This window comes from Oryctolagus cuniculus, chromosome 17 (genome assembly GCF_051225735.1).
Source record: "Oryctolagus cuniculus isolate XC-2025 breed Fujian yellow rabbit chromosome 17, ASM5122573v1, whole genome shotgun sequence".
NCBI lineage: Eukaryota > Metazoa > Chordata > Mammalia > Lagomorpha > Leporidae > Oryctolagus > Oryctolagus cuniculus.
In genome coordinates this window covers 37,912,849-37,930,713 of record NC_142883.1, presented here as the reverse complement: position 1 = coordinate 37,930,713, position 17,865 = coordinate 37,912,849, and the positions used below count along the sequence as shown (strand labels likewise).

Genomic DNA, 17,865 nt, shown 5'->3' with positions numbered 1-17,865 from the left:
CTACCAAAAATATGAAATACAAAGGAATAAATACAACAAAAAATGTACAAGCCTTTTTTGAGAAAATTTTGCCCCCCACTTTGTGAGTTATGGTGAAGAAGATCTGAGTAACATATCGGAGTCTTAGAAATATCCTGTATTACAAAAGTGTGGGCCCTCCCTTAATTTTGTTTGAAGAATCACTGATATTCCACTAAAAATCTTAGTAGGGTGTTTTGTAGAATTGTTGAACTCATTGTAAAATTTATATCAAAGAAGAACCTCACAATAACCAAGAAAAGTCCACAAAATACAAAGTGAAAAGATTTGCCCAATTATCAAGGTTTAGTATAAATCACATTAATTTAAGCAAAAATTGTGATATTGGAATTGGGACAGATGTTATAGATCAGTATAACATAATTCCCAGAAACAGATCACACATAGTGAAAACTCATTTTATGATAGAGCAAGCATTGTAGATCGTGAGAAGAGGATAACCTTTTTCAGTGATACTGGGACAAACGCTTAGAAAACCAAAAGAAGAGGGGCTGGAGCTGAGATACAGCGGGTTAAAGCCCTGGCCTGAAACGCTGGCATCCCAAATGGGCACTGGTTCTAGTCCCAGCTGCTCCTTTTCCCATCCACCTCTCTGTTATGGCCTGGGAAAGCAGTAGTCCTTGGGCCCTGCACCTGTTTGGGAGACCCAGAAGAAGCTCCTGACTCCTGGCTTCAGCGCAGCTCTGGCCGTTGCAGCCATCTGAGGAGTGAACCAGTGGATGGAAGACCTCTCTCTCTGCCTCTCCTCTCTCTTTGTAACTCTTTCAAATAAATAAAATAAATCTTTTTAAAAAAAGTAGAATTGGGTCTGTATCTTAAACCCTATATATACAAATACATTTTAGATGAATTAAATATTTAAACACCAAAGATGCAAAGCTATTAAAGTTTTAGTAGAATATATTTTTAAAGATTTATTTTTTTACTTGAGAGGCAGAGTTACAGACAGAGGAAGAGACAGAGAGAAAGGTCTTCCATCTGTTGGTTTACTCCCCAAATGAGCACAACAGCCAGAGCTGGGCTGATCTGAAGCAGGAGCTTCTTCCAGGTCAAACATAGATGCAAAGACCCATGCGCTTGGGCCATTTCTACTTCTTTCCTGGGCCATCAGCAGGGGGTGTAGCAGCCAGGATTGGAAGTAGAGCAGCTAGGACTGAAACCGGCACCCATGTGGTCTGCCACTGCCACAGGTGGATGCTTAACCTACTATACCACAGCACCGGCCCCAGTAGAATTTTTTTTTTAATGGTTTATCTATTTGAAAGGCAGAGTGACACAGAGAGTGCGAGATCTTCCATCTGCTGGTTCACTACCCAAATGGCCACAAAGACCAGGGGTAGGTCAGCAGAAATCAGAAGCCTAGAACTCCATCTGGGTTTCCCACGTAAGTGGCAAGGTCCCAGGTACCTGGGCCATCATCCACTGCCTTCTCAGGTGTATTAGCTGGGAGCTGGATCAGAAGCAGAGCAGCCAGGACTCAAACTCAAACCTGTATAGTAATACAAGTTGCAGCATTGCAGGCAGTGGCTCAACCCACTGTGCCAAAACTCCAGCTCCTTTGGGAGATTATTTTCATGACCTCATGGTAGAGCCAGTTTTGTTGCAGCACACACAAGCTCTATAGGATGAGGCTGATTAATTCAGTCTCAGTTAGGAACTTGCATCCATCAAAATACACCAAAAGAGACTAAAGATACAAGATATTTACAGAATACACGCCTAACAAAGGATTAGTATCTAGAGAACTATGAATCAGTAAGGACAATCTAATAGAATAATGGACACAAGAGTTAAATGAAATTTCACAGAATACAAATCAGACATAATCTATAAATTTACAAAACTGTGCTTAGTCCATTACTGTTTAGGGGAATGTGAGTCAAAACCATATGAAATTGGTAGAAGTTCAAAAATCACATCTTTATCTTTCACTGCTTCTTAAGTGCAAGTTGGTACAACCACCTCAGAAAACAGTTTGTCAATATCTGATAAAGCTGAACTTACACTCTTCAACCTAGAAATTTCATTCCTGTATAATACACTCTAGAGGAACTCTTGCACATATTTATTAGGAGACATATATAGGACTGGCTGTGGCAGCACTGTTCATAATAGCAAAGAGACAGGAAATAATCTAAAATAGATTGTTGAATTCTTGTATATTCCTGTAGTACATTTGTATAAAGCAGTGAAAATGGATGAACCAAGGTACACATATGAAGAAAAGGATGGATCATAAAAATAGAATGTTGAGGGAAAACACTAAGGTACAGAAGAGTCCATGTACAGTGGCTGGTGCTGTGGTGTAGTGGGTAAAGCCACTGCCTGCCTCTCCTCTTCTCTCTGTGTAACTCTGACTTTCAAGTAAATGATCTTTTTTTTTTTAAAGAGGAATCCATATACAGTAATTCTATTTTTCTCAAGTCCAGAAACAAGAAAAATTAAACTGTTTTTATTGTGCTGGTAAATGTAAAGGAAAGCAAAAGAATGATTAACATGAAATATGACCTGGTGATTCTTTCTGAGGAGGAACACCTAGAGGAATCCAAAGATACTGAAGATGTGGTCGTTTGTTTGTTTTTTAAGATATATTTATTTATTTGAAAGGCAGAGTGACAGAGAGGGAGAGACAGAAAATCTACTAATTGACTTTCTACATGGCCAAAACTTGGTACAACAGCCTGGGCTGGCCCAGACTGAAGCCAGAAGCCAAGAACTCCATCCAAACCCCCATGTGGGTGGCAGAGACTAAAGTGCTTGACCATCCATCACCCGCTGCCTCCGAGGCACATTAGCAAGAAGCTAAATGAGCAGTGTAGCTGAGGCTCAAATCGCACTCTTGGGGCCGGTGCTTTGCTGCAGCGGGTTAACGCCCTGGCCTGAAGCTCCGGCATCCCATATGGGCGCTGGTTCTAGTCCCAGCTGCTCCAATCCAGCTCTCTGCTATGGCCTGGGAAAGCAGCAGAAGATGGCCCAAGTCCTTGGGCCCCTGCACCTGCATGGGAGGCCTGGAAGAAGCTCCTGGCTCCTGGCTTCGGATTAGCGCGGCTCTGGCCGACCTCTCCCTCTCCCTCTCCCTCTCCCTCTCCCTCTCCCTCTCCCTCTCCCTCTCCCTCTCCCTCTCCCTCTCCCTCTCCCTCTCCCTCTCCCTCTCCCTCTCCCTCTCCCTCTCCCTCTCCCTCTCCCTCTCCCTCTCCCTCTCCCTCTCCCTCTCCCTCTCCCTCTCCCTCTCCCTCTCCCTCTCCCTCTCCCTCTCCCTCTCCCTCTCCCTCTCCCAGTGTAACTCTGACTCTCAAGTAAAAAATAAATTTAAAAAAAAAAATCGACACTCTTTTATGGGATGTGGGCATCTTAACTGGACACAGTGCCTACTCATGAACATGTTCCCTTAAAACTTGGCAGGTATGTTCAAGTAACACATAGAGATTTATTGATTTCTAGCTTTTATGTATTTTATCTACCCTATGTATATATTTCACAATTAAAAGTTTTTTTTTTTTTTTAATTTATTTGTCTCTCACTGTATAACTCTGTGTCAGAGAGAAAGGTCTTCCTTCCGTTGGTTCACTCCCCAAATGGCTGCTGCAGCCGGCGCTGTGCCAATCCGAAGCCAGGAGCCAGGTGCTTCTTCCTGGTCTCCCATGCGAGTACAGGGCCCAAGCACTTGGGCCATCCTCCACTGGCTTCCTGGGCCACAGCAGAGAGCTGGACTGGAAAAGGAGCAACTGGGACTAGAACCCGGTGCCCATATGGGATGCCAGCGCCACAGGCGGAGAATTAACCAAGTGAGCCACGGCGCCAACCCCCACAATTAAAAGTTTTAAAAGAGGTAACACTTCGTATTAATTGCTTTCTGTCAGTGTCTACCTCTACCCTGGTTCAGTATATTCTCATTTCACCTGGTTTCAATAATTCCTGTTGGAATTATTGGGTGGGGGGGCCTGCGCTGTGGCACAGTGGATTAAACTGCTGTCTGCACATGGGCCATGATTCCAGTCCCAGTGGCTCCATTTCCAATCCAGCTGCCTGCTAATGCACCTGGGAAGGCAGCGGAAGATTGCCCAGTGCTTGGGCCCCTGCACCCATGTGGTAGACAAAGCTCCTGGCTGCTGGCCTTGACCTGGCCCAGCCCCAGCTGATGTGGCCATTTGGGGAGTGAACCAGCAGATGGAAGATTTCTCTGTCTCTTCTTATCTCTGTTAACTCTGCCTTGCAAATAAAATAAATAACTATTTAAAATGATAACAATAATTCCTACTGCCAGAATATGTTTCTACTGTCACTTTAACACTAAATGTTTTTGGAGGAAAATATGACTTTATATAGGACAACCAGTTTTTTAATAGCCTCCATTGTTCTAAGGTTTTTTGGTTTTTTTTTTAATGAAACTGGCAGCTCTCTAGATAACTGCAGTCCACTGTTTTGATTTCAAAACTATTTTAGTTTTATCTTGAAAAAATGCATATGTTGATCTTGAATATTTAGAACAAATAAAAGTAGAGTTGCTTCTCAAGTGTGCCCAGTATTCTAGGGAACCATGAAAATGCAGTTTGGAGACCACTGTTCTGGTTTGTAGCTCAACAAGAGATATGAACTGAGGTGATGATCCTGTAGTGTTTTCATGATTTCTTAAAATCCTGACCCTTGAGAACATTCAAACACAAATTCTTTATTTTGAAACTTACTTCTGAGGTAAGCTGTTTTGTGATAAACTGAATATTACCTGTATCCCTACCCCCACCCCCTTTTAAAGATATATTTATTAGAAAGGCAGAGTTACAGGGAGAGGGAGAGATACAGATCTTCATCTGCTGGTTCACTCTTCAGTGGCTGCAATGGCCAGGCCAAAACTGGGAGCCTGGAACTCTGGGTCTCCCACATGGATGGCAGGGACCCAAGTACATTTTCCACTGCCTTCCGAGGTATGTTAGCAGGGAGCTGGATCTGAAGTGGAGCAGCTGGGATTGGAACAGGTGCTGATACGGGATGCCTTCATCACAGATAGTGGCTTAACCTGCTGGGCCACAACACTGGCCCCACTTGTACCCCTTCATGTAGATGTCACTACAGTGTAGCTGAAGTTGATACTTGTATTGCAAAATACCACTTTCTTACTCAGAATTGCCCTGCCCCTGGAGGCCTTCTGGAAGCCCAGTGAAAGTATGAGCAGCAGAGTCTCCCTGCAGACCTTCTCACTTAACACAAGGTTCTCCTTGATCTGTACCTGGGTTTTGATTTGCAATTCTTAGGCATTCATTGCTTAGCTGTTCTGTGGCGTTATGTGGAAAATGTTGATTGCAGAGCTAACAGTCACACTTCTCGTGGATACTGATAAATTTGGTGTGGTTTTATTTCTTGCGCTACAACTGTTGCTCCAAGTTTGAGTAGAATCTTCTCAGCAAGTCAAACATGGAGTGAGAATCTCACACTGGGGTAGAGCTTAAAGGTCACCAGTGTAAGGGTATTGACATTTCTTCTTAAACAGCAGAATCCTATCTTCTAAAGAAATCATTCCAGGAAGCTAAATGAGGGAGTTTAACATAAGAGAGGGATAGAGTTATTCACAACCCCTCTGTCTTTAAGGCCCACCCATCTGCCTGATTTTTTTAATATAATGAAATTGAGGCCTGGAGAAGTCAAATCATTTGCCCACAGGCACATAGAAGTTGCTAAGAGCTAGGCCTTGAGCCCAGGTCTTAGGTCCAGATGCCTGACTTCTTGTTCAGTGTTCCATTTAGTCAACTACACTGCCAGCTTCCATCTAAGAAAATTCTTGCTTACCAGTTGACATTAAAAACAAACAAATAGCACGTAAATATGAACCTTCATACATGGCTGAGAACCAATTCTTTTTGTTGCTTGCAGGTCACTATGACAAATGTGTGTTTGCCCTTCGGGAGGAGAACAAAAGTGACATGAACACTGTCTTGAACTACATCTTCTCTCATGCTCAAGTCACCAAGAAGAATCTTCTGGTTACTATGCTTATTGTGAGTACCATTTCCTAAAATTTGTGAGGATGGTTTGTGATATGCGTAAATTATTTCTTCTTTCTGATGGCTGTGATGGGAGAGAAAAGTACCGTCTTTCATAATTATGGGATGAGTAGGTCTTGGGTTGTGGATTAACAATTTCTTATGTTTACCTTTGTTCTTGATAAGAAGGGACTTTCCAGTTAGGAAGAAACTATTCTGGCTACTCTGCATGTAATATTGCACAAGAACTCAAATCTCGACTCAACAAATGCCTTGGGCTTCTTCATTCCTGTTATCATCATAATGGTATCTTTCAAATTTAGTCTTGGAGCCAGCATGGCATAGCTGAGTAAGCTGCTTACTGCAAGGCTGGCATCCCATATGAGCACAGGTTCATATCCTGGCTTCTTTGCTCCTGATCCAGCTCCCTGCTAATGTGCCTAGGAAACAAGCAGAGAATGACTCAAGTACTTGGGTCCCTGCCACCCACATGGGAGACTTGGATTGAGTTCCAGGCTCCTAGCTTTGCCCTGGCCCATCTGGGAGTGAACCAGCAGATGAAAGATCTCTGTTTGTCTCTCCTTCCCCCCCCCCTTTGAAACTCTGCCTTTCAAATAAACAAATACATCTTTTAAAAAAAACATAATTTTACCTAGCCAGTCTACTTCTTACTTTAACCCTTATTTACTTTGTAGATGCAAGCAGTGGCTTTCATATCAAAAACTTAGGGGGGAAAAAAGCAGAACTGTTAGAAGTCTGGTAATGCTCTCACCAAAAACATTTAAATGTATCCCTTATCTTTTTTGTCTCCTTTATTTTATTTATATGAAATCTAAGCTGAGATTATTGTGTTGATCATAGATATATGCTTTGTCCCCCTAAATTAGAAATATAAGAATTACTAGAAAATGGGAATGAGGGATGAGACTTGTCAGTATAAAGCAGACTAATGTATATTTATTAGAGCAGCCAGTAGAATGCTTGTGAACCTAAGGAGTTTTAAAGATGGTTTATAAATCTTTGGCACCTAGATCTGTGATTGAGTTACTTCTAGGAATCCGTGAACAATAGAATTGTTCTTAGAGCCCCTCACCCGGTGGTCCTGACCAGTTGCCCTTCTGCTGTCTTTTTGTCTTTAAGGGGGACTGTAGTGCCTTTTCATTCCTAGAGAGTCCTTTCCTGTCCCTTTGTGGAGTTGGCATTGCTGGTACCTTAATTCCATCCTTTCGTCTTGGAGGGGAACAAAACCATAAATCTTCACTGCCATCTTTTATTTCATACTTCAGAATGAAGGGAAAGTGTCTACCTTACATTTCTGGTTAACAGCAGTGCCACTCACTCAGTTATCTACCCAACTGGTTAACTCTAAAGGATGTAACAGTTTTTAGAACAGCCACTTTGTAAATTATGTAATTATAGGGAGAGTTCTTTACCTTTACTACCCCAGAATGACTAGATGGTGGGAAAACCGGAAGATGCATTTGAGAAAGGAAAAAGAATCTGTTAGCACTATGTGATATTTCAGCTTCCCCAAGTGACAGGTTTCAGCAAAGAAACGATTTTGTCTTTGGCAACTTGCTAAGTTTTTTTTCTTAATCAAAAGAGGGAGGAAATCTCGTTATTTAGTGTATATGTGTGTGTGTGTTTAATTTTAATTCAAGGGTTATTAATGCTCTTTTGGATAAAGCCAAGAGTTTCTGGCAGAAAAGGGTAAAGATTAGGGGTAGAGGAATTCATCAGTTTCAACCTAAAATGGGGCAAATTTGCCTTTATAAGAAGCAAGTTCTGGAGAGTTTTTCGTCTTATTATGATTACCTTTTTAAGAACTTAACAGTTTTCTGCACTAAAAATAGACCAAAGCCCAGAATCCTTGGAGCAGCCGAAGAGTAATGATCGTCCAAGACTGTCGCTGGGTTTCTTAAATTCTAATTTGTAAGATATAGGGGCTCGGCTCGCTCCTTTTGCGGAGTGATTGTAAGTAACGCTTGCCTTAAGAATCTCATTATTGGAACACGGAGCCATATTTCCTCTGAGAATTCTGGAGTAGCTTTGAGCCGGGGCTGTTCATTTCTCAAGTAATCACGCTGGTGTGATGGAGAGAGAAAATGGCAGCTGTTCGGAGCTCAGGCCTTCAATTTTCTTCAGAGTCCAGTCACTCAAGTGTGTAATTACACGGGGGGTGCTGCAGAGGCGTTGGGCCCTGTCAGAGAACTGGTTTGAGGCTTTGCTTTCTGTTCTTGCCAGTGAGGACAGGCAGAAGCCAATGGGATTCTGCCTTGTGCCATTCTTACCCTCCCCCACCCCCTCTCCCCACCCTGGTCATCCAGATCACTTCTTACCTGCATGGGTCCTACTCAAACTTTCTTTCCAGCAGGCTGAGCTCTTTGGGAGAAAAGAGCTGTTTCAGAATGTTTGGGTTTGCATGAAGAGCAGAGGGGAAAGGGAGGAGAAGGCAGGTCGAAGATCTGACCCAGGAAGCCAGATACGCTTTTTCTTTATTTTGGCATCTTCACATTTTTCTTCAAAAAACAAAGCAGGACTCAATATTAAACATAATAGTATCTGTGGGCTTTCATATTACCAATTTCTTTTTGCAATATCTGTTATTTTCACCACATCTTAGACATATAGAAATCAATAAATTAATTGATATGGCTTGCAGCTAGCAGGGACTTGAAGAACAGGGGAAAAAAACCTCAGAAGGTGCTCCTTTCTGATCTGATTTTTCTGAATGCCAGACATGCCTCCCCCTCCTCTTTGACGCGGCCAGCTGCTCCCCTCCCCCACATCTGCATTAATAGGGATAGCTGGTAAAAGTAATTTTAGTCGTTTGGATAACTCTTTATGGCCTCCCTGTCTTTGCAGATGTCACCTGGACACGGTGGCGTTTCAATTCCCGCAGCCTGTCTTCTCTGCTGGTTCCCCTTTCTCTGCTCCCCTTGGAGCCCTGACGGTTATGTGCTCAGCATTCCAATGTGTGCTTTCTAGAAGCAGGAATGTGGACAGTGCAGTTCTCTGTGTTAGATGATGATTTCTGGCAGTTTTAAACCTGGTAGGAAAGATCAAGCAAACCAATCTTGCACCAAGGTAGGACACGGGCCGCTCTAGTGAAGATACCTTCTTGCCTTTCTCTGGCTGCCTTAACTTACTTGCAGTAGGTTGTCTCAAGGATTTTTGGGCACCCTGTCTGAAGAGCAGAGTATCAAGTGACAGACCAAGAGACTGCCAGGTTTCCTCTGTTTGGAGGAACATTTGAGAACAAAGTCTGGACGACCAGTAGTAAATCTACTTCTTGAAAGTTCTTCTCCTGTCTTAAATTTAAGTTTTTTTTTTTTATTTTATTTTTTTGACAGGCAGAGTGGACAATGAGAGAGAGAGACAGAAAGAAAGGTCTTCCTTTGCCGTTGGTTCACCCTCCAATGGCCGCCGCAGCCAGCGCGCTGCAGCCGGCGCACCGCGCTGATCTGATGGCAGGAGCCAGGAGCCAGGTGCTTTTCCTGGTCTCCCATGGGGTGCAGGGCCCAAGCACCTGGGCCATCCTCCACTGCACTCCCTGGCCACAGCAGAGAGCTGGCCTGGAAGAGGGGCAATCGGGACAGAATCCGGCGCCCCAACCGGGACTAGAACCCAGTGTGCCGGCACCGCAAGGCGGAGGATTAGCCTAGTGAGCCGCGGCGCCGGCCTCCTGTCTTAAATTTAACTTCAAAAGGAAACTCTTAGAACCTAGGACACCGTGTTTGTGTGCTTAGAGATACTTAAGGGATTCTTTAGCTAAGTTAAACTTTCGGTGCAAATAAAAACTCTCAACATCTGGGGAGGGCACTGTGGCCTGGGGGTTAAGCTGCCGCATGGATGTCCACATCCTTTCAGGGTGCTGACTAGTCCCCTTCCAATCCAGCTTCCTGATTGTGTGCATCCTTGGAGGCAGCAGAGGATAGCTCAAGTATTTGGGTCCCTACCACTTACTTGCATGGGCTAGATGGAGTTCTAGGTCTGACTTTGGCCTAGCCTAGCCTCTGGCTGTTGCAGGCATTTGGAGAGTGAACCAGCGGATAGAAGATTTCTCTTTCTCTTCCTCATTCTCTGTTGCTCGGCCTTTCAAATAAAGAAATTTTTTTTTAAAGTATCAACATCCTCATTGCTGTCTAGCTAGTCATGTTATATCCTGTAGCCACCTTGATGCTGAGTAGTTGTCACTCACTGTTTGTTTTCTTTCTGATCTGTGTCACCTTCCACACTCGGGAGCCTACTGTAAACCCTGCTTCTGTGTGAGTGATGCCATGCATCTGAGCCTCTGATTGGGTTTACACTAGGAGCGTTTCAAATGTGGATCGGGGTGGGTGTTGTGGCACTGTGTGTTAAACTGCCAGCTGAGACTCCTACATCCCGTATTGGAATGCCAGTTCCAGTTGTTGCTACTCTGGGCTTTTTTTTTTTTTTTTTTTTTAACATTTCTATTTATTTATTTGAAAGGCTAGGTGACAAAGAGATCTTCCAGCCACTGTTCACTCTCCAAATGGCCACCAAAAGCAGGGCTGGGTCAGGCTGAAGCCAGGAGCCTGGAACTTCATCCTGGTCTCCCATGTGGGTGGCAGGGACTCGAGTACTTGGGCCTTCCCAGGTACTTTGTGGGAAGCTCTATTGGAAGCAGAGCAGCTGGGACTTGAACCTGCACTCTGATATCGGAGGTATCTCCACCTCTATTTCGCGCTTAAGATCCAGCTTCCTGTTAATGTGCTGGGGAGGCAGCAGATGATGGCTCAGATGTTTGGATTCCTGCTGCCCTTGTAAGAGACCTGGATTGAGTTCTTGGCTCCTGGCTTCAGCCTGGCTGAGCCCTGATTGTTGTGGGCATTTGGGGAGTAAACCAGTAGATGGAATATGTCTGTCTGTTTCTGTCATTCTGCCTCTTAAATAAATAAATCTTTTAAAAAAATATTTATTTTTTAATTTATTTTATTATTTATTTTTTATTTCTTCCATCTGCTGGTTCACTCCTCAGGTGGTTGCAATGACTGAATCTGAGCCAATCTAAAGCCAGGAGCTTGGAGCTTCTTCCAGGTCTCCCATGTGGGTGTAGGGGCCCAAGCACCTGGGCCATCTTCTACTGCTTTCCCAGGCCATAACAGAGAACAGGATCGAAAGTGGAGCAGCCAGGACTTGAACCAGTGCCCATATGGGATGCTGGCACTTCAGGCAGCGGCTTTCCCCTCTACACCACAGCGCCAGCCCCATGAATAAATCTTTTAAAATTGCTTATTAGTGCCTTTCCTTTCTCCACTTAAAAAAAAATGGTGTTGTGTATTTTGCTTTGTGTTATTTTTTTAAGTGGTTAAACAAGAGGACAACTTTTTCTTGTTTTTTAAGTTTAATCTCTAAAGACAAGCTAGATTTCCATTAAAAGGAAAACATTACATATCAAATCTGGTATAGGTAGGGGAAGTGACTAAGGTTCTTATTAGTCATATTGACGTCTGCTGTCAACATTGAGATTGTAGTCTGGCTGTATGCAGAATAGCCGAGTTGTAATGTAACCCAACACACACCATGTTTTTGGATCTTTCGATGGGACATTCTGATGGTTGAAATAGGTACCTCTGTAAAGAGAATGTGTTCATTGGGGACATTAGGAAAGGGGGAATTCAGTTGCCTTGGTTTCCCTACCCACTATTCTGTCTCTGTCCTGTTTATGATCTTATTTCTGGTGAGTTTACATATCCACCTGAAATTCTCTTTTGTTCGTTAGTTCTCAGTAAAAGATGAGTCTTTTCTGCTTTTTCTTCCACCCTTTGCTGTTATGCCTAGGGTTGGAACAGGCCCTTATTATGTGACTGTTGCAACAGAATCTTGGACTTATTTTTACTTTAATAGCACCTTATTCTCACTCAGATGAGTAAATTATTGGCATTAAATGTGTAAAAATAACACTTTCACTTCCTTAACTATAAATTCCATCATGAGTCTTAACGATTCTGGATAGTTGGAACAGACCTCATGTTGGTGGGCTGGGCAAACCAGACTCATTTTTTGAATTGTTTTCTCAAAAAAAATAAATAAATAAGTTTGAGAAACTTTGTGACATGGATGGAGTGTGCCAAGGGCACACACCTTTATTTATTCCACTATGATAAAGGACTGTAAATAGTGTCCCTGAGATGGGGAACGTTAAGTATGAAAGAGATTCCTCAAGAAGACTGACAGCCAAGAGGAGAGGTGATTAAAAAGTGGTAATAAGTTTTGTTTTGTTTTTTTTTTTAAAGTATGGGCAGAGTTGGGGGCAGCATCCCATATGGGTGCCAGTTTGAGTCCCAACTGCTCCACTTCCAGTCTAGCTGATATATCTGGGAAGCATCAGAAGATGGCCCTGGTGCTTGGGTCCCTGTACCCATGTGGGAGACCTGGAAGAAGCTCCTGGCTCCTGGCTTCCAATCAGCCCAGCTCTGGCCATTGCAGCCCAGAATGAAACAGCAGTGGAAGTTTCTCTCTCTCTCTCTCTTTCTCTCTCTCTCTCTCTCAGACTCTGCCTTTCAAATAAATAAATAAATCTTAACAAGTATAGGGTAAGAAAAGGTAGGCCAGTGTTGTGGCACAGCAGCGACCCTTGCATCTTATTTCAGCAGGCAGGTTTGAGTCCTGGCTACTCCACTTCTATCCAGCTTCCTGCTAATTTGCACCCTGAGATGCATTGGAAGGTGGTCCAAGTGTTTGAGCTCCTACCACCCATGTGGGAGACCCAGATGGAGTTCCAGTTTCACTGTTTTGGCCTGGCCCAGCCTTGACTGTTGGTGGCTTTGGGTAGTGAACCAGTAGGTGGAAGGTCTTACTCTTCTCCCTCTCACTTTCTCTCACTCTGCCCTCCCTTCAAATAGATGAAAAGAAATTAAAACATTCTTTTAAAAAGTGATAGCAGGAAGGCCCTCTGGGATCTTTCATGCCCCACTGATGGAGAGAGAGAATAACATAGAAAGGTAACTATTTCAAAGTCCAAGGAAAGCAAATGATACCTAATGTATGTGGTCTTAAGGACATTGCTACTAGCCACATAAAATTCAGAAAGGAAAGACATTTAGAAGAACCGTGTTGACAACTTTTTTTTGGTTTAGATGAAAATGAATGGATAATGGATGAATGTAAGGAATAAATTCATATTCCACTGGATTCCCCAAAAATTTTATCTCAGAATATGGTGGGGATTTTTTTTAATATTTTTTAATTTTTAAAACAGGAAGAAACCAATACTGAATAAACCACAGGTTCTATAGTGGGAGCTTGGAACTTATTTTCTGCTATAATCCAGCTAAGTCTTCACCATGTTTAAATATCATGGAATGATTCTCAGTACAGGAAGAGAATGATGGTTTGGGGTACAGCATTGCCAGAATGTGAGATGGTGTTTTTAGTAAATGTATATGTAAAAATGAATAATTTGTTCTTGTGTTTCTGTTTTTTGTCCTCCTGGGATACTGAACATTTTGTTTGTGTAATGAAAACTGCCATAGTGGTTCCTTTTTGTCTTGTTTTATCTTCTTTCCAACCATAGGAGAGGGAACAAGCTGGCTTTTAATTTCTGTAGTATTTAAAACCTCTTGAAACTGAGACCTCCTTTGTTTCTTTTTAAAAATTTTTTTATTTATTTGAAAGGCAGAAAGAGAGAGTGAGAAGGAGAAAGAAACTCTCATCTGCTGATTCAGTCCCCAAATGCCTACAATGGCTGGGACTGGGCTGGATCAACATTAGGAGTCGAGAACTCAGTTCAGGTCTCCCCTGTGGGTGAAAAGAACCCAGTCACTGGTACTGTCACTGCTGCATGCAGGGTTTGCATTAGCAGGAAGCTGGAGCGGTCAGAGGTGAGTATCTAACTCAGGTACCCCAGTACAGGACATGGGTGTCTTCACTGGTAAGCCTCACGTCTGCCCCCTCGTTTGATATTTCTTGCTCAGAATCCCTTCAGTCCCTTCCAATTATTTCTTCTGAACAATAAAATTATGGTGTTAACTTATAAAGAAATATATTAAGAATCTTGAATCTGAATGAGAGATCTGAATTGCCTCTCCTTGGCTGCAATTCCTCTGGGATGTTTTTTATCACATTATTTAGAATAAACATACCAGAGTTTGCTGTTATTTTTTACTAAGAACCCAGTTATGTTTACTTTGTTTGCATTCCCCGCCACCCCCATTTCAGTGTCCTATGCACTGCAGTTTTTAATGTGGTTGTGTTGTTCTTTTTCACATTAACAACTAGGATCAGCTGTGTGGCCGGGATCCTACTCTCACTGATGAGCTGCTGAATATCCTCACGGAGCTAACTCAGCTCAGTAAGACTACCAATGCTAAGGTGGCACTCCGCGCTCGCCAGGCAAGGACACTTGTTGGTTATCTTGAAGGAGGGGTGCCGTGAACTTTCATTCAGTCCTCTTACAAGGACTGTACAGTTTTCTACGCGTGTAACATTGCCTTCAGAACAAATGGTTTCTTGTGGTGTATTTTTCTTAAAGAGAAAGGAATGATTAGTGTTGAGCCCCTGTCATTTCCTGCTCTCCCCAGTAGCCCTGTGACAGTAAACCAGGTCGGGAGGAGGAAAGGCAACTGAAGGAGGGAAATAGACTCAATCTTTCTTCCCAAAGGGAGCTTGGAAGTAGATGAAAACTTTTAAGTTGAGAAGAAATGATCAAGTGCGGAAAGCAGAAAGAACGAAATGAGTCTTAGGCCCTAACAATCAGAACCACCCTGGAGAAGTCCAGTTAGTTTCACCCTGTAGACTTCATTTCCATTCCAAAAGGTTTCAGCAGGGAAGCAGTGAGTTGGCTGGGCATCCAGGAGGAAGCAGCGTTTGAAGCTGCTCAGTGACCTTCTGCCTCCTCTAGAATTGTATCCATGTCACTGAGCTACTCGTTATTGAACCTCCCAGTGACCTGCTGAGGGCATTCAGCTCCTGCCACGTCCCTGTTGTCCCTGTTTGTTTGTTTGTGATACTGCTTCCACTCTTTGTGCCCCTCACACACCTTGGTGTGACTTCGCCTCCGTGCTCAGTACCTGGGGCTGTCAAAGCAGCTTTTCCTAGTCTGCCTGTCTACTTCAGAGTTGCAAAAGGCTAGCCAGGCAGCATCCACCTTCCCCGCAGCTGCTCCCTGCCAGACCTGATTCCCAATTAACAGCTAGTCATGCAGTCCCCAGGACTAGCAGCTTTGCGATGGTAAATCACATGCACTGATGGAACGTGATGGAAGCTGTTTTCTCTCCCTTCCCCCATGCCCCTCGGGAAATTGCCCACAACGCAAATCACGGTGAGAGTCAACCGAGATTCCGTATTTGGTGGCATTGGCTTTATGTTACAGGACCTAGAAGTTGTTTGACTTAGTCTCTGTTTTATCTTTGATGCCTGCACTTAAAGATTTATATTTATTGCTCTTGTATCAGAGCTGCCTAATAGGAGCCTAGAATAATCACTCCCTCAGGAACTGACGCCTCTTATTTTGCTCTCACTCTAGGTTCTTATTGCCTCCCATTTGCCATCGTACGAGCTTCGCCATAACCAAGTGGAGTCTATCTTCTTATCGGCTATTGACATGTATGGACACCAGTTCTGCATTGAGAATCTGCAGGTACCTGGTTAGAGCCCTTTTCTGCTGCCCTGCTCTCCTGTCCCCTTATTCCCTTGCACTGTCTAATTAAATCATCAATCAGTTTTGATTTTTCATGTAATGAAGTTTCATATCATGAATTTCTAAAATGATTTACACTTATGAATATTTCTTCATGAAAATACCAGTCGAGTCGTGGTTTAACTTAGAAATCAAATAGGCCTTCCCAGACAGAAGTATCTTACTGAGGTTTTTACCTCTTGTGCCTCTGAATAGAATGTATTCTAGGCCAGAATTAAGTGACCTAGTTGATGTCTGATATTCAAATCAAGTGTATATGTGAATAATTGTTACTCTTTAGGAGACAAAGCTTTAGAATGCTCATTTTATTTTAATGCTTTCTATTAAGCTTCTTTTTTTTTTTTTTAACAGGCAGAGTTAGAGAGAGACAGAGAGAAAGGTCTTCCTTTTCCATTGGTTCACTCCCCAAATAGCCTCTATGGCCAGTGCACTGCGCCGATCTGAAGCCAGGAGCCAGGTGCTTCCTTCTGGTCTCCCATGTGGGTGCAGGGCCCAAGCACTTGGGCCATCCTCCACTGCCTTCCCGGGCCACAGCAGAGAGCTGGACTGGAAGAGGAGCAAACGGGACAGAATCCTGTGCCCCAACCGGGACTAGAACCTGGTGTGCTGGCACTGCAGGTGGAAGATTAGCCAAGTGAGCCACGGCGCCGGCCTATATAAAGAATTTTGTAGGAGATTATTGGATAATTTTACTAATTGGAAGGAACTTGATTATTATTTTTAAACTTCATTTTCTCAGGGGTGACTTTGTATTTATATACCTAGAAACAAGGATTCTGTTGTTATATCTTGTCAAAGAAATTTTCAGAGTTTCTGTAAGATTTTATTCTGCGGAAGCTGAAAGGAGAGGAAGGATGTGTTTTCTATTTAATTCATTGTTAAAATATAGAGTTTCGAGGCTGGTGCCGTGGCCTGCCTTGCTGGTATCCCATGTGAATGTTGGTTCAAGTCTCGGCTATTCCACTGCCAGTTCAGCTCCCTGCTGATATACATGGGAAGGCAGTGGAGGATGGCCCAAGTGCTTTGGCCCCTGCACCCATGTGGAAGATCTGGGGGAGGCTCCTAGCTCCTGGCTTCAGGCTGGCCCAGCCTTGTTTGTTGCGGCCATTTTGGGAGTGAACCAGCAGATGGAAGATGGATCTCTGTATCTCCTTTTCTTTCTGTGTAACTCTGCCTCTCAAATAAATAAATAAATCTTTTAAAAAATAAAATAAAATAAATAGGGCTTCAACTGCAGGTTCAAATCTAGGGTTTATTATGGTATGGTACTGAGACAGTAGGAAGGGGAGTATAGGTATTTAGCAGAATGGATAATAATAATAGTTACAAACACTTAGGTTTAATGTGTACAGTTAATGCATTTTTAGTGCATTACACGAATAATTTTACATGTGTTAACTTACAGTCCTTATAAGAGCCCTGTGAAGATAGGTACTATTTTTCCCATTTTGTAGCTGAGCATGGCATTCATACACAGAGTTCAAATCCAAATAGCATCCATTGAAATGGTTTTCTTTTGGATGTAGTAGTTCAGGCTTATCTTTTTACCTTCCAGAAACTCATCCTATCTGAAACATCTATTTTTGATGTCCTGCCAAACTTCTTCTATCACAGCAACCAGGTGGTGAGGATGGCAGCTCTGGAGGTGAGTGTCCATGGTGATGGACCTTGTGACCTTCTCCTGCATCACTAGCTGAGGTCTTCTGTCTGGCCATCATGTCCGGTCTTTTTCTTTGGCTATAACCTTTGTTCTTCAGGTAGGTTTTTTTTTTCCCCTCTGAAATGATAAGTGCTTACTCAAGTACATTTACCCAACATTTTTCATCCATATTAATCATCAGCTTTTGGGTGCCAGTCATAGGGAAATGACTGCCAGCATTTCCTCCAGTTCTTACTTCATAGGTATTTGAATTCTGTTTCATGATCAATTAGGATTCCCTGTAACTTGTTAGGTAAAAAAATCTGGCTGATCATGTGCAACCTTACCATATTGTGATTTGGGCCACATTAAAATGGTTTTGGTTACAATTTGAATTGTCAGGCAGCCTCATAGGGAAGAAAGTAACAGCATTTATGAACTATGTTTTAGGTGCTTTGCTTTTGCTGTTGATATTGTTGTTTTCCATTTAATCCTACAATTTCTTTATGAAGTAAGAAGAGAGTGAGATTCTGAGAGGTGGAGTGACT

General features: G+C 43.0%; 1 protein-coding gene across 12 annotated transcripts in view; it reads left to right on the top strand.

Annotated features, from left to right (window-relative positions):
* The window catches only part of ACACA (acetyl-CoA carboxylase alpha), a 318,142-nt gene that overhangs the window by 160,933 nt on the left and 139,344 nt on the right, over window positions 1-17,865 (top strand). For all 12 annotated transcript variants that reach the window (XM_008271164.5, XM_008271159.5, XM_089317362.1 and 9 more), the window contains 4 exons: window positions 5,905-6,029; window positions 14,259-14,372; window positions 15,505-15,618; window positions 17,234-17,323. In XM_008271164.5, the coding sequence (XP_008269386.3) occupies window positions 5,905-6,029; window positions 14,259-14,372; window positions 15,505-15,618; window positions 17,234-17,323 (443 nt within the window). The remainder of the gene's footprint in view (window positions 1-5,904; window positions 6,030-14,258; window positions 14,373-15,504; window positions 15,619-17,233; window positions 17,324-17,865) is intronic.